Here is a 26716-nt window from a genome sequence, read left to right on the forward strand (position 1 = left end):
ATATCTGATATATTTAATCCATTGTATTAGCTAAAGAATATATAGACTCATCCCTTACTAGCAGAGATTCTATTATTGAAGAAAATGGTCATGGTCAAGCTTGTAGTCTTACATTTATGAAAAAGTCCAAAGTTTATATTTCTTAGAACTTGGGGGCTGGTGAGGAGCGTGTATATCAGCTGGCCAAACTGCCCACAGAGATGCTACCGCATTTCTCTGAAGAGGTTATCAACTATCATCTTTGTATACACTTCCACTAACAGGGAGCTCACTACCTCCCAGAATGTCTTTAGACATATTTGACTATGCTCCCCCCACCCCCTTGGTCTCTTTTATAGCCAGTGTGCTCTGAACTAGAACTCCCAACTCTGCTAAGTCACAGCTTCCCATCCTACGCTGAGACAGACAGATTTTGGGACCAAGAGGTAACACCTCACCTATATCCAGGTTAAGACCAGCTTTGCAGATGAGTGCGTTCAAAGAGAAAAAGGCCAATGGATTTAGAGTCTTCTGTCATTGTGTGAAAACATTATTGGGGATCTACAGCTCATAGAACTTTAAGACTATGAGCCTGGCAACGATCTTCATAACATGACCCTTCACAAAATAGTTTCTTCCAAGGGTCTCATAGGACCCTACAAATGAAGTCTATCCAGATGATCTCAACTATAAAGAAGCAGTTTTCTTTGGCCATGATGTTTGGGAGGATGGGATTATCAGGGTCTCTTCACTGTTCCACCCAAACCCTCCAGATCGTCCTCCTTCTCCCCTCCCCAAGTGCCCTACCTCCTGCAGTGGGTACAGAGGTAACCCGGAAGCTCTCCACCTGGGTAGTGGGTGCCTTCCAGCTGACAGTGGCTGAGTTTTCAGTGATGTCTGAGAAAATGATTTCCTTCGGGGAGCCCATGGCTGTTGAGGAAAGAGCACAGGAGAAACCCAGAAACGGTTAAGTATCTTGCTCATCAGCGATCCTTCCCAAATTCCTCATCCATGAAAACTCAGTCCCTAGTTTATGTCCCAGCCAAGCCTTTAGGATGGAGAATGTGGTGATCTGTGATTAGGTTACGACTTGATGGAAACAATTGTTCTTTCATTCAGGTACAGGGCCCAGAGCTGTAGAGCTGCCATTTGGTTTCATTCAAGAACGTTAGTTAGCACCATAGCTGACGTCTAAGGAAGTGAGGGTGGTTTCACAGCTTGGAATACACCCTCCTTTAAGTTTTGATGTTTAGCAATTTTTCATATCTTTGCTTTGTAGTTCCTTTTATTAAATGATACCAAGACTTGACAATTGTACAGTTCTTTGCAATTTGTAAGGATTAACCCTCATTTAGAAACCACTGAGGTGTGGTTGTAGCCATTTTACAGAGGACTAAACTGAGGCTAAGTTCTCCAATGAACATTCTTGTGATACGACCTTTCTAAGTCCCAGGAGCAGAGCTGAGCACAGCCCTGGGATCTTGGAAATAATGTTCACATGGAAACTGACCTCGACAAACCCATTCCCAGAACTCGATGGAGGTCCAGAGCCAGAGGAGCAACCTCAGACCTTTCACCAAAGCAAACACCCCTTGGATATTGGGTCTACCTGGGGGAAAGCCATGCCTGAGGGACGGTTCCTGCTACGTAAATGCCTCCCCCGCAAACCCGGTTTCCTTTGGTTTTTCCCTGTGTAGTTTTTGGCTTAGCTTTTTGCCCTCTTCAGCTGACCACGCTTAACCATAGAATTCAGGAAACAATTTTCAGGTCTCCAGGGAACTCATTTCCTCATCTTTTCCCCTCTGCATCCCACATTGATCGTTCAGTTCTGAAACCCACAGCCCACTTTGGGGAGCTTTTTTTCTCTCTATTTCTGTCTCTTTCTCTCCTCCTACAGCGTTCTCCTGTGACCTGCTAGCCACCCTCAGATTCTGTGTCTGCCTGGGGTGTTGCCCTCTCCTTAGAAGGCTTTGGAAGCCACAGGGGCTCTGGAGCCTGGAAGATCTTGATTGTCCAAATACCACGGAGAGGCTGGGCAACCCGCTGCAGTCCCCTTCCCTTCCGAGAGCCTCAGTTGCTCCGTCTCCATCTTTCCAGTGGGAAAAGTGGTGCCCACCTTCAGGAATGTTTTGAGGACCTAGCAGAGATAATGGATGTGAAACCCGAGCACAGAATCTGGCACGCAGTAAGGGTTCAGTAAACATGCTGGCCCTCTCTTTTTTCTTTCTTTCCCACGCGATTCTTTTTTCCAGGGGCCACCTGAGTTTTGCGGTAGCCCCCAGGAAAGATCTAGATGAGGCAGAATGAGAAAAAAAAACCCGTGGGGTGTGTAAACTCAGGCACTGGGGCTCTCCTTCTGCCAGGCTAGTCCACTCTGACCTTCAGTCCGACTGTGAACCTCACTGGGGCAGGTCCTGGCACATTTTAGAAAGTGTATCTTGTGGCCACAGCTCTCCTCTCTCGATCCCAATTTTCTCATCTGCAAAATGGCAATATTATCTGCCCTGGCTGAAAAACCATAAGAATTAGTAACCTCATCTGTCATGCACTCCTGAGGGATGTGCTTGATGAAAGTGACAGTAGGAAGATAGATAGCCATGTGTCACCTGAAGAATGGCACAGTAGTGGTAGAATTCCAGGGTCAATGGCATTTTTAGGCAACAGACCTTCCTAGGTGTGGAAGACAATTTGTTATTTTAGCGTGTGCCCTTCTGCCATAAATAGGGCCTGCAGGTCTCCAGCACCACAGCGGAAGAGAAGGTCAATAGGAACCTGAAGGCTGAGCCTCAGAGAACAACTAAATCATATCTATTGAAAAGTTAGGGAGACCCAGGAAAGGCAATGCCTCTGTCTCTCTTTCCAAGAAGACTCTTGGTTTTCAATAAAAATTCCATTAGGAAAACATTTGGAATTGCTAGAAATTCTCAAGGAGGATGAAGAGTACTTCTGTCTGTTATCTGCATAAAATGTTGACTCCCCAAATCTGGAGCAAATGTCTTTAATGATGTGATCATTAATAATCATTTAAAAAATTCTCCCTTCGACATATTTTTATTCAATACTTAATATGTGAATCGTGATAAGCTCAGGGGACGATTATTGTAGCCAGTGTGATTTAAGAGCAAGGATTTTGGAGTTACACCGACCTGGGTTTGAATTCCATTCTGGCTTTCCTAGCTAAAAACACCTTAGCCCCTTAGGCCTCTGTGAAATGGGGCTGAATGTGACGCTTAGACTGTCTGTGTCACGTGAATCAGTGAGGTAAAGTGTGTCAGTTGCCCTGCTGTGTGTGGCATGAAGTGCATGCTCTGTAATCGATAGTTTACACTTTATGAGAGTCAGAGGCAAAGGCACTAGGCATAAGGAGCCTGTTTCACTTAGAAGGGAGGATTTCTGAGCACGTGTCTCTGCAGACCCGCTGACCCAGGTCCCCAGACACGATGCCATTGCAGCTGTGTGGTGTGTGGTTTTAAGTCCATCTGAACTGCAACTGAGCGGGGGAGCTGGGAGGCTGCCTGGCTGGGAGAAGTGAGGTAGAGTGGGAGGGGGCACATTCTGGGAGTTGGGAGAGGGGCTGCCCCCTTGGCTTTGGGGGTGTTTGGGGGTGGTGATGGTGCAGGTTAAAGAAGCGTTTCAGGGTCCTCACTACCCCCGAGGTGAGCCATCTTACTCTGGTTTTGGATTTTGAACCACTTTCTGTCTATTCTGGGGACCGTCCCGATGGTATACAGAGGCATGTTGGCATTTAACTCTCCAGAGGCAAAAGAAGCTCCTGGCAACTCTGGGCTTCCCAAAGCGGAGCCCAGGCTACTGTGAAGAAGTGGCTCAAACCACGGAGGGGAAGAGGAGCCACTGCAAATGCAGAGATTGACAGAGGAAAGAAACAACCCATAATCTAAGGGTCTGTCAGTAGGGGGATGGTTAAATAAATAAGGCATATGGGATTATCTCTGAGATCTATTAATAAGCAAGGAACACACACCCACACACACACTCACACACACACCCCCCCCAATGTGTGGAAGAGTGGGTATGTTAACCGCCACACCAAAAGAAAAAGGTGAAAAAAAAAGGGAACGTAGACTTATGTCTAATCTTATCTGTTTGTATAGCATATTTCTGCAGTGATTCAGAAGAAAGTAGTAATACTGACTGCTTCTAGATAGAACAACTGGTGTCAGGGACACAGTTGTTCTATCTAGAAGGGACACAGACCTCACTATATATCCTTTTTTTTAACTTTTGAATTTTGAACCAACTGGGCCATTAAAAAATACAATGTATGGGCTTCCCTGGTGGCGCAGTGGTTGAGAGTCCGCCTGCCGATGCAGGGGACATGGGTTCATGCCCCGGTCCGGGAGGATCCCACATGCCGCGGAGCAGCTGGGCGCGTGGGCCATGGCCGCTGAGCCTGCGCGTCCAGAGCCTGTGCTCCGCAACGGGAGAGGCCACAACAGTGAGAGGCCTGCATACCGCAAAAAAAATAAAAATAAAAAAATAAAATGTATGTTAAATCACCCAAACATAATATTAGCTAATATTGTTACAGTGGACAAGGAAACTAAATACTTGACATTTATGATGTGACCTGAACCTCATGGCTGACCTTGGAGTTAAATTCTATTGGCCAGATGAGGGGACTGAGGCTGGGAGGGGAAGGAGACTTGCTCACGCTCACATAGCTGTGGGAAGAGGTAGAGCAGGGATCCGACTCCAGGGGATCTGCCCAGAGGCTGCAGGCTTAACCTTTCAGCTACACTGCTTCTACCCACGCTCCCTGGCGCTGGGGCACTCAGGGCTGCCAGCTCATGTTCAGGGAGTGAGAGGAGAACCTGCGGCAGCTTTTACAGGGAAAAAGAGGAACAGAGAGAAGGGTTTACAAGGAGAAAGAATGAAAACACAGAAGGGAAACTTTACGAAGCTGATGAGGTAAATTGCACGTCTGCTGTGATCAAGAGTCACCTCTCCCGTCCTTGCCAGGTACCGGAGCACACGTGTGTACACGCATACACCAACGCACACACTTCTCTTCGGCTGTGAGACACAAGGCCCCGGAGAAAAAAATCAAAGAAAGGGCATCCTAGAGGGCCTTTTCTTTTCTCTTGTTCTTAGAAAAAAAAAAAAAACCAAAAACTCATGATTATTTGTTTTCATTTTTGCTTTAGAACTGCGGAACCTCTAGAAAAAAAAGATCAGCACAACAAAACCAGTGATCAGAAGTAAACTTTGAAAAGCAGTGTTTCATAAACCAAGGGCAGAATCAGCCTCTGCCTCTGATCTGAAGTGGTTTTACGGGAAGCCACAGGGAAGAGGAGACAAGGACCCACGTCCCTGGGATAGGGTCTGTGTTAATAAGAAACAGGGTATTTCTTCTGGCTGAATTGCTGCATGTCGACAAATACTGAGTATGATTTCTACTAGTGGCTTCTCGGAGCTCATTAGGTCCTGAAATTTGGCATCAAAAAATACTCATCTCTGGACAAAGGGGAGGTTTTGGCTAGTGTTATGCTCTTTGCCTGTCAGAGATGGCAAGTGTGTCTATTCGTTGGTTATCTGTCACCTAGCCCACTTATATTTAATAATATTAAAATAACTTGGCATTTGGGTTCTACCCCAAATCTGGCTGTGTGACCTTAGGCAAATCACTTCACCTTCTTGGGCCACAGATTCTTCGTGCACAAACAGAAGAGTCTGGGCTACATCATTTCTCAGGTCCCTTCTACCTCCGCCTGTGGTTCTGTGATTCTTCCCCCTGGTTCCTCTGAAGCAGTGGTCTCTAGCAAATGCTCCGTTTCTGTACCTGCCTCAGTTTCCTGAAGGAATTCACCCTACCTGTTGAAGGTCATTCCTTTTCTCTTTAAAGAGTCATGTTAGTCTTAGTATTATCATTATAAACAGTCATGTTATAACCATCTTTTTTCGTTCTCCTCGAAACAACTCATATTGAAAAGGATTTTCATTTCTCCCTCCAGTGCCATTTAGAGCTGCCATGAGCATCAGATAAAATGACTGAGCCTCGTGAGGAGCAGCCTGCCGACCGTGCCAGCCTCCTCTTTTTTCCTTCTTGATCAGGATACTGACCATTTCACACATAGCATTTTATAAGTATTAATCTTTATAGGTGGAGGTACCACTTCTCCATTATTCCCTGCATAGTCTGAACATTTGACCAAAGAACAAGGAAGTATACCTCTGGATAAAACATGATAATAGGTAGAAGGAAGGGCCTTTGGAATTAAAAAAAAGAGAAAAGCAACGATTGTAATGACTATCTTAATGACAATAATAAAAATGTTAATAGCTCTCATTTGCTCAGCCCTTGCTGTGTGCCAGGGCCTCTGTATGGGCTTTCCATGAATTATCTCATTTAATCCTCACAACACTATTAAGTAAGTGGCATCGTACTTTTTGCGTAAAGACTTAGCCACGGTCACCTAGTCTATACTCAGGAGTCAGGATTCAAACACAAGCTTGTCTGCATCCGAAGCTCTTGTAATTTCCCAGCCCTGTGAGAAGAGGAACAGAGAACTTTTCTCTATTCTCTCCCATTTATATACGGTACCTGTTGTTGCTATAGCACTGACTGGCTGGGATCGCCTTCCACTGCTTATTCCATAGAGTTCAATTTCGTATTCAGTGGCCTCTCTGAGACCTGTGATGTCCCTGGTACGTTCGGGGGCAAGTAGGGTTATTTCCAGTGGTTCAGACTGCTTTTTGGTATCTCTGATTTTGAGAACAAAGCTGTCGAAGACCCCTTCATCAGCTGTCCAGGACAGACGGAAACCGTCTGGGGTGGCATCTGAAACCAGAAGGTTGTCAACTTCTGGCTCGGCTTCTAGAGGGGGAGAAAATGGTGGAAGGAGGAGAGAGAATATCATTCAGCAGCCCGTGCAATCTTCTCTCCAGTGGGGGTATCAATATGGAGTGATGCCCCAGCTCTCAGAGGTAGAAGTGTCCTGAGATACCGAAAATAAAATTATCAAACACGAACATGTCTAGTAGATCTAGGAGAGGGAAAGGATGGAGTTGACACATTCAATACAAGCCAAGTGGGTGCTTGCATGTGTGAGTTTTGTCTAAAAGCAATTCTGTAAATCCACATCTGGACTCAGCAGTGGCCCCTCCCATGCATTATTAAACAAGTTCAAAGTCGGTAATTTGTTTACATTTGCTCTCTGTCCGCCAGTGGCTGAGTGCCCGTGCTCTGTGAGACCATCTTTTCTTTTTGAAAAGACACATAAACCAGCATTAATGATCTGTAGAGCTGCCCGTGATGATACTACTGATTATATTTCCCTTGATCCTGAGGAAAATGGCTTTTAAAATGTTACAAGTGTTATGTTCCTTTTGGTCTTTTTCTTGGAGCTGCTTTCCTAAAGAAGGCTCCTACTCTTGACTGGCCTGCTTTGTGTTAACCATTCAGTAAGTGTTCAGACGGTAGAACTAAGACTTGGAACCTCTTGTGCTACGTACTTCAGACCCAAGGTATTATCTTGGATTGCCTTAACTAGACAAAACTCAATGTCAAGGTAAATTTAGAGCTGAGTTTCCCAAAGTGCACTTAGAGCAAACTATTCCTGTTTGATCATAATCCATTGTAAAATAAGTTTGGGAAACATTGCCTGGGTAAGTCCCTCTTGGAGAGAAACATGCACATTAGAATGTTCTCTAAAGCCTTGTGGTCAAGGATCCTGTTAAACTATGTTTAACTCCATGTTTCCAAAACTTATTTGAACATGGAACTTCTTCACTAAGTACCTTTGAATATGGAGTTAGTAAGCTCTAGAAGGACTTTGGGAAATACAGATTGTGGACTGTTAAAGTTGTTCATGCTATATTTCTCTAGGAAGTATTAGTGTTGAGAAAATTATGCATTTAGTCTGTGCTGAAGAATCTCGATGATATTAGTGTTTACCAGTATAAGTTCACAGTTGGTTTTCCAATGACAAGCCCACCTGGGAAGTTTGTCAAGACCACAGTTGAGGCTTTGAGGTGACAAACGTAGTAAATAAGTTTTTGAAATATACTCGTTGGTATATTTCTTTTGAGAAGGCTGAAATGTAGCTGGGGACCAGCCATGATGAACACAGAGGAGGGTGACATGGAGTAAGCACGCAAGAGCTACAGACAAGACATGGCCTAAAGGATTTGGGATGCCTAGTGGAAACATTTCGACCTTCTCGTATCTGGAGGGGGAGAAGGGGAGTGCTTGTTAGAGACATAAGACAAGAGAAAGTGTTGGGGGGGGTGACATATGGAACAGGCCACATCTATGGATTAAGTAGGGAACATGGACAGGGGTGTTAAAACCGTGGTGATCTCGTAGATGGATTACATGGAAGGGAACCAGGAAGAGGAGAAAATGGCTCACTTGAGCCAAAATACCTGTAACAATCTCAGCCCTCAAGGGCTTGGTTTGGTGCCCTTGGGTGAAGCCAGAGACCGTGACCTCATAGCCAATGCCGGTTATGAGGCCTCTAAGCTCCAGCTTCCTCTGGGTTCCTGAAAGTGTGAATTCCTGGGGGTCCAGCAGCTTCCCAGAATCCACCACCGTTACTAGGAATCTGTCAAAGGCATTCTCCGATGCCATCCAGGAAACTGTGAACCCGTAGGGATTAATGTCGGAAATGGTTAGGTTTTCCAGAAGGGGCAGGGCCTCTGAAAGAAGGGAGGGGTGAAAATAACTCAGGTTAGCAGCACTGACTCTGCTGGGAAAGCACAAGTCTCCACGAGCACTGGTAGATACCCACTCAATCATTAAACACGTTGTATACTCAGAAAGTGCATATTTCATAAGAGCTTATGGGGTGCCAGAGGATGTTGTCTTGTGTAAATCTCTCAACCAGCCTATGAGATAGATGTTATTCCCATTATACAGGCAAGAAAACTGAGCTTCAAAGAAGTTGACTGACTTGGGCAAAGTCACAGAGCCTAGTATGTGAGAGAGCAAGATTTTAGCTGGGTCCGACTCCAAAGACCATGAATTTTTCCTGATAAAATCAAATATCTTGTGTTGGGTTTGGACTCCTTTGTCTATTTCCCACTAACTTGTAGTCTTGAAGGAAATCAGCTTTTTTATTTTATTTTTTAAAGTATACTTCCTTTTTGGTATACTTTGTATATTTCTATTCCACTTCTAGTTCCTATTTTGAATTAAGTTGAATAGGCCAGTTAGTGACATACATCCTCACCAGCTGAGATAAAGGGATGAGGTAAGATTTTTCATGCGTCCGAATGTAACCACTTATGATTATGGCCCAGTAAGGAATACTAAGATTTGCTAATTCTCTTGCTGTTTATTTTCCTGGATAAAGTTAGGCTCTTCAGTAAGTTCTGTCACTATTTGTTCATTCGTTCACCAGACAGCTGTGTCTCAGGCACTCTTATTTCATAGGTGCCAAGGGATTCCCCAAAGGAATGACCTTATATCAGCTTGGTTTCTGTCAATACTTCCCAATTGACAAGGCTTCACATCCATCATCCTACTGAGTCCCCACAATGACACTGTAAGTAGATATTACTACCCCCTCTTCTCCCCCGTGGCAGCAAAGGAAGTAGAGAGGTCAGTGATTTATCCAAGGTCACATATCCACTAGGCGGCTGAGCTGGGATCCAACCCACATCATCTGACTCCGGGTTCAATGTTCTTTCCACACCCTAAGCCAAAGTCTAATAATTAGTCAACCCCATGGGTGCTGGCAAGACCTGAGGCAGAAGCAGCGTTAGTGGAGAAGGTCCAGTGGCTCCTCTCTAATAAAACAAAACACAGTCATGGTGCATGTGTTTGTTTTTCATCAAAGTGGGCCTGGGGATGGGAATTCCATGGCCAAGGCTGCTTTAGCCACATCTAGGTTAGAGCCTGCTTTTTCACTGAAGCTAAATGGAAGCATTCAAAGAGATAAACGACCTTACACTAATGCCCAGAGTCTAATCCATGGAATGTAAAGAAAAATGTTTAAAAAGAGATGTTTGGTGACTGAAAGAACGAGTAAATGAATGCCCTAACCCCCTAAGCGGAGATTTAAATTTTGCTGTGGCTTGGATTTCCAGTACTTATTTTGAACCACTTGGTGTTTGTCTTGAAGCTTTTTTTTTTTTTTTTAAGCAAATAAGGATCTCCCCCAAATCATAACTCTATCAAAGACAAAGATGAAATCACATATACTGTGCAAACAGGCCTCTTTGTCTGCAAGGCAAGGGTTTCAAATTCTGTTGCAGAGCTTTGTTTAGATAAGTGGCGCCTTTCTCTGATAACTGGCCTCCTTGCACTTCCATGCCATCAAAGCGGAGAATTCTGATGAAAAGGAGGGCGTTCAGGCTAATTAGTCCATCAAGGGCTTGTTATTTATAGTCCCTTATGTTCAGTTTTTTTTTTTTTTTCTTTTCTCTTTTTAAAATGTGCTTCTTTTAAAATGCAGAGTTTTTTCACATCAAGGATTAGCTGAGACAATGCTGTAACTGGATCTAGGATTCCCAAGACCAGCCTCCCTTTCTTCTCTCTGTTCTGTGGGAGGTCCTGCAAGAGGCTACAAATAAGGGCCTGATGGGATCCGTGGCTGGCCATGCTTCCCCTCCTGGGCAGTGAGGTTCTTAGTCATGGCTACTCCTCACCTCACCCCACTAAGGAATTACTTGTTCTGCATCTGAAGACTGAACAATTGAATTCACATTAGCTAACTGGACAGAAAGCATAACTACTCTCTGATCTTACCTGAAAATGTGTAGTGTTCTCTTAAGAATAATAGGAAAGGGCTTCCCTGGTGGCGCAGTAGTTGAGAATCTGCCTGCCAATGCAGGGGACACAGGTTTGAGCCCTGGTCTGGGAGGATCCCACATGCCGCGGAGCAACTGGGCCCGTGAGCCACAACTACTGAGCCTGCGCGTCTGGAGCCTGTGCTCCGCAACAAAAGAGGCCGCGATAGTGAGAGGCCCGTGCACCGTGATGAAGAGTGGCCCCCGCTTGCCACAAGTAGAGAAAGCCCTTGCACAGAAACGAAGACCCAACACAGCAAAAGTAAATAAATTAATTAATACACTCCTTCCCCCAACATTGAAAAATAATAATAATAATAATAGGAAAGTCATGATTGCAGAGGTCTATTGTTTCTATCTAGGCTGTTGCTTTTCCTTTTCTTTCTTTTCTCTTCCTTTTTTTTTTTTTTTCTTATTGCTTATTTTTGAGAACACTACTTTCCTCATATTGTTGGGAGATAGAGGAAAGGACCCAGCAACTGTAAAATGCCTCCGGGATGCCAGGCAGTTAAATTGCACCACATCCATTTAATACCTGAGAAGAGGCTGCCAGAAGTGCCTGTGAATTGAATATCTTCTCTTCATACATAAAGGAGTGGGGTTCAGAGAAGTTAAGAACTGGCCAAGGTTATGTAGCTAAAAAGATGTGGGAGAGGATTAGGAACCACATAGCCTGATCTGAAGATCCCCACTCTTCTAGGAAACCATGCTGCCTCTAGTTAAATATGTAATTGAACTTATTAATGTATTTTACTTATGTAGATAAATAGCAATTTATAGCAATTCAGACCTCAAGAGAGGCCTGGTTTAAAGTGAAAATCAGCCAGCAAAGTTGGTCTCCTAAAAATTATCATTAGTGGAAGGCAAGAGACTTCTAAATATTTTCTGAGGCTTTTCAGGCTAGAGACTTGGTAAATTGACACCATTTGCATCCTTTGCCATGGATTTAGGATAATTTCAGGAAAGGAAATAGAAAACCATTTGTTTTTGTAATTCAAAGAGAAGTAAGAAGTCGAGTTTAATGAATGGTTAAGGTTTAATTAAAATTGAGATTTATTTGCTATCTTAGATTGAACCTTCCTTAATCTGTTGTAGATGTCAATCTTAAGAAGTAACTTTTTTAGAAGAAAAAGATAAATTATTTTATTTCTGGGGCAGGTAGTTCATGGGCTGCTTTACCTAGCATGACTTATGGACAAAATCCTGCCTTGGGCCATTTGTAACTTAGAACTCACTCTTCAGCCAGGATCTCCAAACCGTGACTCAGAAAACCTATAAAACTGGGCACAGGATTCCCTGGCAGTTTTATACAACTGTTGAGTCTACTGGCTCCATTTCCTAAGAGTGGCTGTGAAAGGTCTCTCTTTGCAAGAGTATTTGCTTTCTTTTCACGTAGAAGTTTACATGTGGAATGAAGGCTATATTTGGGGTTGAATTTCCCTTTAGAATGCCTATCCTCTTTCTTTTCCCCATTTTAGAATTCTGAACAGACAAGCGAGAACCTCTGAATGAGTACCTGTCACGACAAAGGCAGTGAGGGGTCTGGTGGGGTCCCCAGCCCAGGTGGTCCCTGCCACACTAACGTCACAGCCAGTGTTCTCCACCAAGCCTGTGATGTGAGCGTGCTGTGCGTCTCCTGAGACTGTGAACTGCCGGGGCTCCTGCAGCGAGGGAGAAATCCTAACACTGATAACAATCTTTGCAAAAGGCCCGGCTTGAGTGGTCCATGACACGGTGAAGCTGTCAGGGGTAATATTGCTAAGGATTAGCATACGCCCAGCAGTGGCTCTGGCTCTGAGGGAAAGGAACATGGGCAGAGAGAAAGAGAGACACATTATGAGAGGAAGCAGAGGATTTCTACAGAACGTACCCATAGAATATGAAAGTATCAATCCCTCCGAATATTTGCAGAAAGGTAGTGCATTAGGTTGTGTCCACACCTGCATTGGTTATAATGTTAGAAAATACATTGCTTTCTCTGCAGGTGTGGACTTGCATTTTTTTTTTTTAAGTAGAGACGTGACCACTTGCTGGTCATGTATGAAGAAAAGTGAAGAAGCCATTATAGCAGTAGATGAATTATTGTAAAGATGTATTAAGAGTACATTTTCTAAGGTTTGTGATGGGACACTAGCTCTGTAAGATGTTCCAAGAAAAGATAGCTTCACATTATATTGAATATTATATCTCACCCTAGAGATTCACGAAGCATACTAGCATTTTAAAGGCCTCAGAATGCTGGTTCTGTAAAGAAGCCTACTTAATTTTGTTTAGCCCAGCATTTCATAAGCTTATCAATGGATACCTTTCCTGAGGAATATTCCCTGAACATCTCAAGTTGCTGGTGTGCCACTGAACATGCCTTAGAAAATGCTACTTTGGAGTTTCCCGATTTAGTCTTCTGTGATCTATTTGGATTGTAGAAATTAAAGGTTAATATCCACAGAAGAGAAATTCTTTGTAGTAGTCAAAAACCCAAATGTATGAACCATAGGAAAATCCACATCTCACTCTAAAGACTATAAAGGTGAAAATGTCCTCTATTTAAAAATTCCTGGTATATGTAAAAGTTAAAGGAAAACTTGAAGTTAGACTTTGCATTTTCTGATTATGAAATTCACTTATTGGATAATTTGGAAAGATGGATGGTTCCCCTGAGGTTAAGTTTCTCTTGTCCCTTAAAATCTAGATAATCAGTGATGAGAACAATTCATTTTTAATGTAGGGGGCCTATACTGCTAGTTTCAACTGGGATGTATATGGTCTGGCCACGTACATGCACATTTATCAAATAATACTAACATTAAAATAAGTTCAACCCAGACTGTATTTTAGAGAGAGGCAACAGTCCTGGAGGATTGAGATACTAGGATCAGGATTTAGGGTTGGGAAGAAGCAGACTCTTTCTTCCAAGGACTTGGGTGTTGTTTTGCTGCAGCTCCAGTATTTGGAGGAAAGAAGGAGCTCATCTGGATAAACTTTAACTGGACAACTGCACAGCATAACTCAATGCCATAAAGTCTCTAAGGACAAATGAATCTGGCTCAGAAGCAGAGGACAGCCGTAAGTAATGGCATGGGATTTCCTCCTTAGCAATTAGTTAGAGAAGCTAATGATGCTATAATTTTCAGGTACAGCATTGGCAAATTACCTCAACCACAGAAAAAGTGAAATCCTTCAAATGGGACTCTGTCTGCTTTTTCCTTGTATTTTGCTGTGGAAGGAATCTCCCGAATTAAGGACGCACGTTAGGACTCTTTTCATGCTACCAGACAGAGACTGGCAGTGCCAAAACCCAATAAGACCTGGGTTTGCAAGGTTAGCTTAACCTCTAGCTGTCTCCCAAATGATGCAACCAAGCTGAAAAGCGAGTTGCAAGAAGAGAACTCAGAGAGTGGTAGTTAGGGGCCGGTCAGTGTTGCGTGCAAGCGAGGGGTGTTTTTCTTTTACCACTTCTAACCCTTTGAAACAGTTTCTTGACATGTTGTCTGCTTCCAGGAAAGACAGACATTTTCAAAAACTTAATACTCTGAATGCTCACCACGTGCACCAAGATTTGAACAAGATGATAGATGAAAGGAAGACTCTGACACTTTGTGACAGATGTCAGTGGATGACAAAACATGCTTGATAGAGTAAATGTCAAAAAAAGAGCAGTCTGTAGGGAATGCAGACAAAAGTCTCAAGAACAAGATGAGACCACTGGGTCCTCTCGTGTGGGACTTGGGGTGTGCTTTGGGGTCTTTTTCTCTGCATGCTAGTGACACTACTTTTAAAATCTTGGTGGAGAGAAAGAGAATGTAGGTCGTTCTGACCGAGGAAAACAACAAGGGCATGCACACACCCCTTTGAATAAGACACATGGGCAAACTTTGATTAGAAAGACCACAGGCAGACAATAATGGGAACTGGAAAAGATTATTCAAGATCAGATGAAAGGATGGCTTGGAAATTGAACCAGAGCACATCAGGTTAACTCTATACAAACAAACAGAGCAACTCCAGATGTGAGTGGGTATTTAGAAAAAAGAGGTTGACACAGAAGTTCCTTAATTTGGGGTGAGAATTTTTCTTTTTAAAGTTTTCAAGCTCTGATTTGGATGTCTCTCTCAAATTTGAGAAGGATCTGGAGGGACCAGGAGGGTGAAAAATGGGTAAAGGTTGATTTTTTTGGAACGCTCTTCAGGGGAAGTTCAAGGGAGAGTGAAGAACCCATCGTGGGGAATACCTGTGGTTGCTTGGACCATCAGGGTCTGAGCACACTGCCTGCCAATCAGCCCGTGAAGGTGGACAGTGTAATCAGAAGAAGCTTTGAGGTTGGTGATGACAAAGCTGCGAGACGCCGCAGGTACAGAACGTACCACCATTTCCTTGAGGTGGTCAGAATTCCTAACTTCTATAAGAAAGCTATCAAAGGCAGACTCGTGAGCTACCCACGAGATGGACACACTGCCCGAGGTCACATTTGAGACAGTGAGGCAGCTAAGGAGAGGTTCAGCTACTAAAGCAAGAAGAAAAAAATACGAAAGTGTGTCAGTTCAAAACACTATTAGAGGGACTTCCCTGGTGGCGCAGTGATTAAGAATCCGCCTGCCAATGCAGGGGACAAGGGTTCAAGCTCTGGTCCGGGAAGATGCCACAGAGCAACTAAGCCCGTGCGCCACAACTACTGAGCCTATGCTCTAGGGCCCATGAGCCACAACTACTGAAGCCTGCATGCCTAGAGCCCGTGCTCCTCAACAAGAGAGGCCACCGCAATGAGAAGCCCGAGCACTGCATCGAAGAGTAGCCCCTGCTCGCCGCAAGTAGAGAAAGCCCACGCGCAGCAATGAAGACCCAACACAGCCAAAAAAAAAAACAAAAAACAAAAAAACAAAACACTATTAGAGGGTCAAAATCAAAACATGTAAGACTAAATCCATAAAGTTTTAGCCTTAACCCTCTGGTAAAGACACTTGCCTTTTTTTGAAAACCAACTTGAGCCGTGAGGAAGAAATATATGTGTTTGACTAATTTCCCTAGGTTTTGGTATACTTTCATCTGGCTGGGCTGGGAACTAGATATTGCTGGCTCACTGCTTTTCCTGTGGTCCATGCTGATAACACTTTGTGGACTCATGTGGAATGAGGACAGACTCTCCCTCAGCTGTGAGTGACTTAAATGATAGATGCTTTTGATACTACAATGTTAACCCTTTTCTTAAATTGCCCTAGAATATGGGACCCCTTTTTGTGATCAAGAAGAAAAGACTCTCCTGTGCTTACTCCACAAATAACTTTAAATTTCAGTTTGTGATATCTAAGTTTATCTCTCAAGAGAAGGCATTGTCCAAAATGTGCTAAGAACGCTATTTTGAATGGACAAGGCTCTCCTTTCTGAATTCACATAGAATTGTCTTTTGCTGCATTCCAGAGAGCATTTCCCATAGTGTGTATGTCACAGATACCGCGGATTTAGTGAAAGCGGTTCACTCTTTTGTTGACCAAATTCCTTATTTAAACTCTACTCTACTTTTATTTTTGCCATCTGCCATTCACTGTTCTGGAAGCAAGCCAGCATGTTCTGGTCTTTTCTCCTAGAGGTGGCATTGGAATTGGAGTGGTCTGAATGGCATGATTTCCTCGTGAACTCATGTGGTGAATAATCTTTGCTCTTTCTCATCACTTGCCCAATTCAGTTTCATTAAATCGTTGGAATATTTGGGTATTAGGAAGTCAAAGGCACTAGGAAGACAAAGACAGTTGGATAACACACAATATAAGTTTTAAGACCTCTCTGACCAATATAGACGTCTTTCCAAGTCAAGGACAGCTCTCATCATGGCTTTTTGGCTACCGATGAGGAGAATTCTTTTCTCCAGATTCAACTTGGCATTCTGGACCAAACTACATTTTATGCTGCAAATGTCCTGGTCAGGGACAAATTAGGAAAGTCACCATTTGGGCTGCTGCTGGAAGAGAGTTATGTTAAATAGCGCTCCAGCCTAGTGTCACGGAACAGTTAGTGCCCTGTGGCCTGTGCTTCAATGGGCAGGAAGGAGTGGCTTTGCCCTGCAAAAAAGATTCTGGAGAGAGGGTGTTAGGAGCGGGCGAATGTGCATGTACCTGTGGTGGCCGTGGCACTGATGGTTTTGGTCCGGATGCTGGGAGTGAGTCCAGAGAGGTAGACAATAAAATCATTATTAGGGCGGAGCCCTGAGATGTGAGCAGTTCGTTCAGCACCAGAGATGTTATATTCCATCGTTTCCAGGAACCTATTGGAATCAATAATTTCAATGGTAAAGGTCTTGAAGGCCCCATCGGTAGCTGTCCAGGAGAGATTGAAGCTCTCAGGAGTGATGTCGGAAACATTTAAGTTTCCGATTTCAGGTTCTCCGGCTGAAAAAGGAGGGGTAGGAGAGAAGAAACAAATAAATCTGAGTTAATCATTGCGTTTGGGTTTTAAGACTGCAGTTGTTAACAGAACCATAGCCAGCTAGAAAGATCCGACAGTTCAGGCTTAGGGTGACATGAAGAGATGTTACCAATCAGTGCCAAAGGGAGAGAAAAAGGGGATTTATTAAAAGAAAAGTACAAAAAGGAAGGTATGGCAATTAGATTTCCCCGCTCCCGAGCTGCCACACAAGATCAGGGCCTGGCCGAGATCTGGCGTGTGTGAGGAGACATGCCCAGTGACGGCAGCAGGACCTGTTCTGTCGAAGCCCAGATGCTTCTGGGAGCCACACCTCAGGGATGCTGGCCATCGGTCAGAAGATACGAGCGCTGGCGGCTTCTAGTCTCTTAAATTGCACTCAGGAGACCACAAGTACTTGGCTGCAGCCAGCAGACATCCTTTGCTTTGAGGGAGCTCTCATCTGTTCAGATGACGACTAAATAATTCTGACGCCATTACCCTCCCAAGGTGGTACCTTGAGGCTTCTGGTTTTGTGACTTAAAGGGAATTGGCAATTTGTCAATGTAAATCTTGGTATTTTCATCATACTTCTGACAAGGGCCAGCTGTTCTCATATGCTGTTAAAATAGCTTGTCTTTTCTTAACTGCTTCTACATGGGCCAAGAAAGCTAGTATTGCATTGCCAACCAAGAGAGCTGAGCCAGGACAAGGCCATCAGGCAACCCTGTTTGGCCAAGAAGTAACATTTTGTCTCAGAGATGATCCCTACCAGTGGTTTTCCAAGCAACAGGAATAAAATGTGCAGAAGGCAGGCAGAAGCAAGATTTGAAAAGCTAGTATTGTCTCTCTAGCAAGGCAGGAGAAACTTCCCGTCCCAAGAGATCTGGTGAAACGCAGGTCAGATGGAATTATGGCCCTTCTTCCCCACAGACCAACTTGTCAGGAGCAAGAATGTTGCTATCATTATAAAGAAAAAAAAAACATATAAAAATACTAAGAACACCCAAACCGCAAGATCTTCAGGAAAGATCAAAAGTGGCGGGTGATTTCTTTGCCTTCTGAGACGGGATTGTTTATGGATGTTAGATAAAAGAGCCCTGAGTCCATCCAGGGCAGCCCCAGCTGCAATTTTTAGGCATTTCAGGGTCACCATTCATGCAGCCGTTGTCTGTGCTGTGTGTTTATCTCAGCGAGAGTTACTGAAATGATTGAGGCTAAAATGCAGAGCTTTTGCTGGAATCCACTAGGACACACAGGTTTGCAGAAAAGTTTAGTTGCAATAATTATAGGAAAATGGGGCAGGCATATGCAAAACCAAACCTGACAGCCTCTGTTCAGTTTCACACCAGTGGAGGCACATGGGAAGATGAAACATGGAAACCAGTGCTGGGGAGGGCTGGGCTCTTGAGCGGGCTGCAGGGAAACACTGAGTGCCCTGTCACTGGAGCAGAGTGATGAGTAAACTATAGTGCACCCTCCTGGGTCCGGGCTGGGAGTGTGCCATGCAAAGGCCAACAGTCCAGGGAGCAGCTCTCCATTAAAAGAACAAAAAGGGCATCAGATCTTTGACATTCATAGCCCGGGACATTCTTTGTTTCAAATGCTGCTGTGTGTACTTCTGCTAATGAATGGCTTGTTCTTTGGTACTGTCTCCAGTCATAATTGTGTGATTTTTTGTTTTTTTTCTTTTTTGGTCTAGCTATTTGCTAATTTGATGTTCTAACAGTGACTTGAGTATCTGAGAGAATTGCCCGGAGGAGGAGGGTAATTCAGTTCTCGTATTATACTCAGTGCATTTTAAAGAAACATTTAAATTAAAACATTTCTTTTAAGTGCAAAACCACATGCCCATACCCTTGAGGGATCTGGGATAGTAAAGCACCATTGGCAGCTAGGAAAAAGACTCTCTAAGGTAAATAATCTGTGCTCCACCAGAACTCACACATCGGAAGGGTCGGCTTTTAGTTATAGCCAAGCACTGGAGAAAAGAGTTAAGACCATCGGGCTGTCTCATGAAATGGAAAGCCATCCTTTAGAAGAGATGTAGTTATAGGATTGGATAGGTAAGGTCTGGGAGAGGCTAGAGGTCAGAAGAGGTAGCATCTGCACGTTCATTCTTGAGATGTCAGAGGCGTCTGGACCAAGGCGCAGCCCATAGGGAGGTGTGTGAGCATGCAAGTTCAGTAGCCGATGGGCACATGGGAAGGATTTAGATATGGACAGAAGCTGGCTCCCCACACGCCTCTTGGAGAGAAAGCATCATGGACAGGGAGAGGAAGGTACCTGTGGAGGCCTCAGCAGAGAGCATTGGTGTTCTATGGCCCCGGATCACCCCGTAGATGGTGACTCTGTAAGGGGTGGCGGCCTTGAGGCCCTGGATGTCCGCAGCCCGCAGGCTGCCGGGCACCGTGAGGTTCTGAGCTGCCTCCACCCTGTTGGCCTCCTGCACCTGAATGACAAAATGCTCATAGGCCTGGTCAGCTGTGGTCCAGTTGAGTTTGAGGCCGTCCCAGCCAGCCTCGGTCACGGCTAAGTGTCCCAGCTGGGGGAGCTCCGCTGAAGAAGGACAGAGAGGAATTTGTCAGTGCTGCAAACAGAAAGCGAAGAAACCAAACGTCCCACAGCCCAGCTCTAGGGAAGAAAGAAAGGGGCAAGAGATTTTCTTATGTTTGTGTGTGTGGTCATTCTTGGTCTCGGGGAGTTTCCTGTTTGAACTGCGGTAATCTGGCCACAGCTTTCTTCAGGAGTTGAAGATGGTCAGAAAAGGGAACATCTACACTGTTCCTCCTTGAGATGGCCATGCCGTCACGACCGCTGACAACCCACTGCTGGGAGGTCTCTGAGGATCATGCATGACTAGCACCCTAAAGGCCCAGGAAAAAGGTGGGATTGTGGGTCAGGGTAAGAGAAGTAGGAGTTGGTTAAAAGTACAGGCTCTGGAGACAGATGGGCCTTGGTTAGAACTCCAGCACCGATGTTTGCTAGCTGCGTAATCTTGGGCATGTCACCCAGGTCATCTCTGAGCCTTGTGCCCCTCATCTTCAATTGGAGCTGACAGTACCATTTCATTGGAATGTGTGATAATTGGATGATAATATTTATCAACCTCTGAGTTTATACCTGACAGATACCTGACGTCACACCTGATACATACTGAGGACCTGGTAAGTGGCAGCCTAACAGACACACAGCTGTTCCTTGGTACCCTTGGGGGATGGGTTCCAGGACCCCATAGATAACAAGCTGAGGATGCATATAGAATGGTGTAGTATTTGCATATCACCTATGCACATCCTCCTGTATACTTTAAAAAAATCATCTCTAGATTACTTATAATACCTAATGCAATGTAAATGCTATGTGTGTAGTTACCAGCACATGGAAAATTCCAGTTTGGCCTTTCGGAGCTTCCTGGAATTTTTTTCCCCTAGTATTTTCTATCCTCAGTTCGTTGGCTCCGAGAATGCAGAGCTGTGTATCACTGTTTCGATGTTTCTCCTTGGAACTTCTTGGTCACGTGGGAGAGAATTACCTGCTTTGTCTCAGTACTGGACTTTGGAGAGATCATCTCATTGTTGGCCACAGGCTGTCTGACGGGGTGTATAAAGCATGTGCTGAATCAGGTTTGGACAAGTCTGATGTTTTATCTCTGGACTTTTCTCATCCTTCAGAGATCAAAGTTTCCGTACTGTACTGGATTCTTGGCTTTGCATTTTCCCTCCCCCCTTCTCCTGATAGCACTTTGTGTCTGATTGAAGAATGTCTGCATCACAAACAAGGCCGTTTGTGCCTACTCTTCCTTAAAAGTGATTACGTTTTGCTCAGCAAATGGTGCAGAGCAGGGCCCACTATTCATTTTTCTACAAGGTAGGAAGGAAATTTAATGTAGTCATTGCTGATTTAGAAAGTTTGGGTTCCGGATATGGAAACACTCACTACTTAGTGGAATGCTGCTCAGGGTTAAGTGCAATCTCCCAGCCTCTCTTTTTAAGGCTGAAGTGGCCATGGATTTGAAGTCAGAAAAGAAAATATCTGCAAGATTTCCCCCAGAAAGAGTATGAGATATTCCAGGATGCAGTGCACAAGGCGAGTGTGGGCAGCCCTCTCCTCCTTCCCAGCTCACCAAGAATAGCTGTTCATTTATCTGTCATATAGTGGGGCTCCTTGTAAGATTTCACGTGCAAAAGGAATTTGCTGCTAAAAACAAAACCTTTACAAAACGTTTACGAACCACAGATGCAGATCATTAGCACCCTGCTCCCAGATCCCAGGTGTCTCAAAGACCCCTTTTGCTCTTGTCTGGTTTGACAATCTGCTGGGAAACACAGGCCGTGGATAATCGGGCCAGTTTAGGTGTATTGCAACATTGCTTTTCTTATTTGGGGAATTGTGTGTCGTTTCTAGCAAGGGCCAGGTTTATTTGGTATGTATGAGCAAGGAAAACAATTCATTTGATTAGGTTATTTGGGCGGCCTTTTCAAAACACAGTATGTGTAGAGAAGGGCATGGGCTTAGGGCCCAGCATAAAAACCCTGTTCCCCCAAATCGGGCTCATTCTCCCATGACTTTTTTTAAAGTTGTTTCTAGAAACCGCATGACCAGCACAGAGTTTTCTATAACAGATGGAGTTGCACATCTTCAGGGGACAAACTGAGATGAATTGTTTTTCCTCTCCAAACTGAATCAAAAACTTTGAGGTCAAACGTGACTGTCCTTTCTTAGAAATAGCCCTGCCTTGAGGATCTGTTAAGGAGAGAGAGACTCGGCTAACTTCAGCAGAAGATGGTAGATCATTTCAAAGGTTATTCTGTGGAGGTCTGACTACCAGATGGATGGCAGTAAGTGACTCTGAGGCCACTTACGATAAGATTTCTCTAGAAAGTTCTGACCTTATTCTTGTGTCACAGCCCTACTGTTTATGCTATTTATATTATGATACGTTGCTATCTGATAAATTTAGCTATTTGGCATTCAAAATTTACTACAGGAGGGGTGCTTTGCTATGTACTTTTGTTCATTATCTCATTTACTGCTCAAGACAGTGTTCTGAGGTAGGAGTATTATCTCTGATTTGAAGGTGAGAAATGAAGGCTCAGAGGTGTACAATGAGATACCCAAGAATATTCGGCCAGAAAGGTGGAATTCCAACCCACACCCTCCGGAGTTAGAGCTTGTGTTCACGCTGCCTGCCAACAGCTTTGAGAGAGGGCCCTGATACATGGGGAATTTTCTCCATTCCAGTGAATTGGCTGACACAGTCAGGTCCCTGGTCTGGGAGGAGGGTCATGTACCTGTGATGACCTCCACAGCAAGGGGCTGCGTGCTGCGGCCCCTGACCTCGCCGCGCAGGGTAATTGTATAAGGGGTACCAGCCCTGAGGCCTGGGATTTCCGCGGAGCACAGGCTGCCAGGAACCGTGAGACTGTGAGCTTCTTGGGTCTGGTCAGCCTCCTGGATCTCAATGACAAACTGCTCATAGATCCCATCTGGGCTGGTCCAGTCCAGTCTGAGGGCATCCCAGCTAACCTCAGTCACGGTGAGGTTCCCCAGATCTGGAACCTCCTCTGCGTAAGAAGACAGAGTTGCTGAGTTACTAAAAAAGGCAGTTGCATGCTGGGATTCAGGCGAGATGGCATTTTGGCTGAGGTTGGGGTGAGTTGTTTGGTGAGTGCTGATCACAGACGCGTGATTTACAGCCGGTGTTGAGGACACTCTGTTGGCACTAAAGCCAGGGCTTTTCTAGTCAGCCTTTGGAAATGAAAGATAGTTCTCAGAATTGTTCACAACTTCCATTCTTGACATACAAATGGTGCTTTGGGGAGTCCTCTGATGCATTCTTAAAATGAGCTCAGATCAACGTTTATTTTTTCCCCACTCGCAGAGCGTGCTTTCCAACTTCTTAGCTATTACGACTGAAACTTGCTTTAAAAGAAAAGTCACCTCAATTTATATAAAAGAAGAGTAGGTGGAACTTTCCATGGAATTGGCTGCCATGCTAGGACTAGGACGCGGCCAAATAAGGGACAGGACCTTTGTATGGAAGCAGGGATGATTCATCGGTATTTCCCACTGGGGTAGGGGCTGAACCCAGTTTAGAGGAGGGAAGAGCGTTGATGCCTCCTGAGCAGAGACAGTGGGAGGAAACAAATTAATGAAGTAGCCTAGAATACCTGTCAAGACTTCAACAGAGAGAGGGGTTGTGCTGAAGTCCCGAGTCACCCCGCGGATGGTGACGCTATAGTGAGTGTCTGCCTTGAGCCCAGGCAGGTCCACGGACCTCAGTCCTCCCGGGACAGTGAGGTTTTGGGCTGCCTCCTCTGTGTCAGTTTCCTGCACCTGAATGAGAAACTGCTCGTAGGCTCCTTCCGGAGCTGTCCAGTGGAGTTTGAGGGCATTCCAGCCCACCTCGGACACCGTGACCTCTCCCAAATGGGGAGCTTCTCCTGGAGAAGGACAAAAAACCAGGGAGATCAGCTCGGTGCTTTGAGACCACCTGGAGGGGTGGGATAGGGAGGGGGGGAGGGAGGGAGACGCAAGAGGGAGGAGATATGGGAACATATGTATATGTATAACTGATTTACTTTGTTATAAAGCAGAAACTAACACACCATTGTAAAGCAATTATACTCCAATAAAGATGTAAAAAAAAAAAAAAAAGAATGGGCAAATGTTGAGATAGCAAATGCAAATAAAAAAGATAAAATATTTAAAAAAAGAACTAGTTTAACGATCAAATCACACACCAAGATCCAGGGACTCCTTAACGAAAGAATAGGCTTTATATTACTTTTTTCTTTTTAAAATGTGACGTTCTTTAGATAACCATGCAGCTTCCTAAATTTGAGAAATAGAGCCAAGGGGGTGAGGCCTAGGAGAACATTTGTGATCTTATTTCATTAAGGAATTGCCCTAGCCTCAGGCAGACAAAGAGATTATTATTATTTTTTCCTTCTAAATATAATGCCTTAACATCCCTCACCAGGAGGGAGCCTGTTTGTGAAGCCAAAGGTCCCTGCCACTGGGGCTGTGTGTATAGTCCCCAGGCTGGGCTATGCACAGCCCCAGAGGCTGTGGTTCACATGGGGTGCAGTGAGAAAGCTACCCCAGGAGTTGTGCGGCTTGATATCTTCCCATCATTAGGCACCATCGTGCTATTACTTAAGGTACTCAAATCTATTCAGAAACGAGTTGCGGGGCTTCCCAGGTGGGAAGTGGTTGAGAGTCCGCCTACCGATGCAGGGGACACGGGTTTGTACCCCGGTCCGGGAGGATCCCACGTGCCGCGGAGCGGCTGGGCCCGTGAGCCATGGCCGCTGAGCCTGCGCGTCCGGAGCCTGTGCTCCGCAACGGGAGAGGCCACAACAGTGAGAGAGGCCCGCGTACCGCAAACAAACCAAAAAACAAAACAAAAACAAAAACGAGTTGCATCTGATTATCCTTGGGCAGATTCCTGTTGGGAAAAACAGAAGCTATAGACAAAAAGGTAAGAGGTACCTGTGGAGGCCTCAGCAGAGAGCATTGGTGTTCTATGGCCCCGGATCACCCCGTAGATGGTGACTCTGTAAGGGGTGGCGGCCTTGAGGCCCTGGATGTCCGCAGCCCGCAGGCTGCCGGGCACCGTGAGGTTCTGAGCTGCCTCCACCCTGTTGGCCTCCTGCACCTGAATGACAAAATGCTCATAGGCCTGGTCAGCTGTGGTCCAGTTGAGTTTGAGGCCGTCCCAGCCAGCCTCGGTCACGGTGAGGTTTTCCATTTCAGGGGCGTGGTCTGAATAATGACAGAGACGGGGTCAGTTAAATCATTCCTGAAATGCTTGCCATCTGGGAACTCAGAAATGGCAAACCCGCTGCCAATGCTGCGAGACCATGGGGGCCCCAAGGGCCACCTGCATCCCTGAGCCATGCTGTCGCCATCAGAACACCAACAGATAAATCAATAGAATACTTATTTTGCCTTGTTGTGGGTTTGAGTTTGACTTTTGAATACGGTGTTTTTCTGCTGAGCAGTGTCCTGTGGATTTGGAAAATGCTACACGTCTGTGTTAGTACTGCTCTGGGCTGCAGTTTCCACTTTGGAAGGCGGCTCTCATCTTAAAGGTGAGATCATAGGAACAGCCTTCGGCTACGCTCGGGATCCTTGGCCTGAGCCGTCCAGCCTTCTGTGTTTTGAGGAAATTGCCTCCTCTTAGATTCTCTTCCTTTCCGTGCTTCCTCAATCTCTCCTGGAAGGCATGTTTTAGTCTCTTTATGTTGGGATTTTGTCAGTTTCTGGGGCTCAGATCAGTTTACATAAACCACTTCAGAAAGATCAGAGATAAATTAACACAGTACAAGTAAGACTGTCCAGAGGAAGTCACTGAGTCTTTGCAAAGCTGTCCCTCATTGGATAGAAAGAAAGACCGAGGCCCTGGGAGAAATAGCTTATTAAGCTCAGTTAAAACTTGCCGTCTTTATTCATCTCTAGAATGAGCAAAGCACGGAACATTCACTTGTCTGAATGCATGTGCCTTCAAGGTGATAATTTGCCCAGGGCAGAGCCTAAATGGACTTTGCATCACCTAGGAAGAAAGGATTTTCTCTGGAAACAGATCCTCTAAACAACAGAGTAAGAACTGCCTTGAGCTCATTTAGGTGAACAAGTTGTTTCTCTCTATATGCCTCACATTGGCTGCTCATTTCAAATCAGTCCTATCTGTCCATTAAAGCAGACGTCTCACTTGAAAACCTTAGCTTGCAGTTGGATAGAAGATATCCTTTCAGAGGGGAAAATGTTTCTTTTCAAGAATCTGTTTGATTCAGACTTTTCTACGTTCTGGGGAAGGTTCTTCCTAATTGTTCCATTTTGGCAAAGCTGACACTCCTTCAAATCTTGTTTGATCTAGAACCGCGGTCTGCCAACTATGACCTGAGGGTCAAATCCAGCCTGCTGCCTCTCTTGGTAATAAGTGAGCTGACAACAGTTTTTAAATTTTTAAATGGTTGGAAAAATCCAAAGAAGAATACTTCATGACAGATGAAAGTATATGAAATTCAAATTTTGATGTCATAAATAAAATCTCATTGGCGCTCAGCCGTGCCTGCACAGTTACACATTGCTGATGGCCGCTTGTGTGGTGCAGTGGCGCAGTAGAGGAGTTGAGACCGAGACCGTATGGCCTGAAAAGTCTAAAATACTGTCTGGCCCTTTCAGAAAATGTTTGCCATACCTGACCTTGACCTTCATTCTACAGATTCCTCATTCAACCCAAATCTGTGTCCTGGAGCCCTTATCCAAGACCCCATAGCAGTTCTTAACCACACAGACATGGTCTAGGTGAGAAAAAGAGGCCCCCAAGCTCCAAGTGTTGTATCTACTTGTGGGGAAAGAAAGGGGAAAAGCTCAGCTATCTTTTAACCCAGTGGCCCTTGTGAGGCCAGGAGCAGTGCTCCAGTTGTAGCAATCATCTCCTTGACCTTGGGATTTCAGCACAACTAAACTCAGGAGTGTGTCCTTTTCAAATATTCCAAGAGCCCTCATGCATGAAGAGACATCAGACAAAAACCAATCTAAGCCAAACTGTAAAGTTAAGGAAATGAACTCTGTGGCCCGTAAA

General features: G+C 44.9%; 1 protein-coding gene across 5 annotated transcripts in view; it reads right to left on the bottom strand.

The window, feature by feature from the left end:
* TNC (tenascin C) overlaps positions 1–26716 on the bottom strand; it is a 93814-nt gene that overhangs the window by 18554 nt on the left and 48544 nt on the right. Inside the window, exons 11-18 of one of the 5 annotated variants that reach the window (XM_004269293.4) lie at positions 24619–24891; positions 23295–23567; positions 22416–22688; positions 19408–19680; positions 16836–17108; positions 8365–8637; positions 6542–6814; positions 787–909 (exon numbers count right to left, since the gene is read on the bottom strand). In XM_004269293.4, the coding sequence (XP_004269341.1) occupies positions 787–909; positions 6542–6814; positions 8365–8637; positions 16836–17108; positions 19408–19680; positions 22416–22688; positions 23295–23567; positions 24619–24891 (2034 nt within the window). The remainder of the gene's footprint in view (positions 1–786; positions 910–6541; positions 6815–8364; positions 8638–16835; positions 17109–19407; positions 19681–22415; positions 22689–23294; positions 23568–24618; positions 24892–26716) is intronic. The other 4 variants (XM_033427348.2, XM_049711014.1, XM_033427358.2 and 1 more) reach the window with 4 other exon arrangements.

Source organism: Orcinus orca, chromosome 6 (genome assembly GCF_937001465.1).
Source record: "Orcinus orca chromosome 6, mOrcOrc1.1, whole genome shotgun sequence".
NCBI classification, from domain to species: domain Eukaryota; kingdom Metazoa; phylum Chordata; class Mammalia; order Artiodactyla; family Delphinidae; genus Orcinus; species Orcinus orca.